Here is a 1,638-nt window from a genome sequence, read left to right as displayed (position 1 = left end):
ACAGGAGAATGGCGGGAACCCGGGAGGCGGAGCTTGCAGTGAGCTGAGATCCGGCCACTGCACTCCAGTCCCGGCGACAGAGCAAGACTCCGCCTCAAAAAAAAAAGCAAAAAAGAAAGAGAATGTGAAGACACTCAGGGCCTGTGGTGATTGTGTCTTTCAGCGGGTAGCTTGAAGGAAGAAGTGAGCAATGTCTTACTCTGGCAGTGTTTTGTGACTAACGCAATTCATTTTTTCTTCTCTCCAGGAAGTATTAGAACTATTACAACAAAAGCTGTATCTTGTTCAAATGACTCCTCGGCAAAATTTATTTGCCGATAGCTTAACACCTATGAACTATAATATATTTTTTCACTTGTTAAAGCACTGTTTTGGGAGGCGTACTGCCACTGTAATAGACCACTTACGGTAAGTGAAAAGAATAAAAGCAAGTATGAAAGTAGCAATTTGATGTACGAATTCTTCTCTCATCTTAGAGGTCTATTTTTTGTATCTTGATTGACAGAGTGAAGTACCATGTTTTCCCTCATATTTCTTCAAGATAATTTGTTCTCCCTAGTGTACATTTTGAGGAAAATATATCTTTCCCATAATCTCTCAATGAGTTTCATTTATTTTTCCTTCTTTGAAAAAATGCCCAGGGATGCCTACAGGTTGTTTCGTCTTTTGGAGAGTATAGGCCTCGCTTTACCTTACGGGAAGCACTAGCAGCTTACCACTAGTGGGGCGGAGAAGAGTCAGCGTTGCTGGAGGCGTGCCCACGGTCACCTCTCATTGCCTGTCTTCAGTGGTGTCAAAGTGAAAAACATGTTTGTTGTTGTTGTTAGAGACAGGGTCTCGCTGTGTTGTCCAGGCTGAAGTGCAGTGGCACAGTCTCAGCTCACTGCGGCGGCCTTGTCTTCCCAGGCTCAAGTGATCCTCCCACCTCAGCCTCCTGAGTAGCTGGGACTACAAGCATGCACCACCATACCTGGCTAATTTTTATATTTGTAAAAATATAACATTTTTATATTTATATTTTGTGTTTATAAATTGTATGCCAATTTTTGTAGAGATGTGGTTTTGCCATGTTGCCCAGGCTGGTCTCAAAATCCTGGCCTCGAGCAATCCACCTGGCTTGGCCTCCCAACGTGCTGGGGTCACAGGCATGAGCCGCTGCGCCCGGCCATCCGTGTAATTTGTATGTAGGGCTGACGCACACACCTCTGTCAGTAGTGCTGGGGTTACAGGTGGGATCCACCGTGCCCAGCCATCTGTGTAATTTGTATGTAGATCTGTGTGATTCGTATGTAGATCTGTGTAATTCATATGTAGATCTGTGTGATTCGTATGTAGATCTGTGTAATTCGTATGTAGGGCTGATGCATACGTCCCTGTAAGTTGTGCATTATGCCTTGTCATCAGCAGCCCATAGTCATTCAGAGTCTTGCCAGAGGATGGGTAAAATGTTAAAATAATTATTTTAACTAATTTGATCATTTAACGTATAACTCTGAGCTGTTGACCAGACAGTATTTATCTAAAAATAAATGTTAAAAGTGGCAATAGCCTGGGTGCAGTGGCTCATGCCTGTAATCCAAGCACTTTTTGTGAGGCCAGGGTGGAAGGATCACCTGAGGAGGCCGGTAGTTGGAGGCT

At 44.0% G+C, this 1,638-nt stretch overlaps 1 protein-coding gene across 1 annotated transcript in view; it reads left to right on the top strand.

Annotated features, from left to right (window-relative positions):
* Positions 1 to 1,638, top strand: part of TFB2M (transcription factor B2, mitochondrial) — a 32,044-nt gene that overhangs the window by 28,037 nt on the left and 2,369 nt on the right. The window contains exon 6 of the mRNA XM_011955774.1: positions 248 to 408. Coding sequence (XP_011811164.1) covers positions 248 to 408 — 161 coding nt within the window. The remainder of the gene's footprint in view (positions 1 to 247; positions 409 to 1,638) is intronic.

This window comes from Colobus angolensis, unplaced genomic scaffold (genome assembly GCF_000951035.1).
Source record: "Colobus angolensis palliatus isolate OR3802 unplaced genomic scaffold, Cang.pa_1.0 Scaffold40, whole genome shotgun sequence".
Classification (NCBI taxonomy): Eukaryota; Metazoa; Chordata; class Mammalia; order Primates; family Cercopithecidae; genus Colobus; species Colobus angolensis.
Note: the sequence above shows the minus strand (reverse complement) of the source record. Positions and strands in the feature narration are given on the sequence as shown.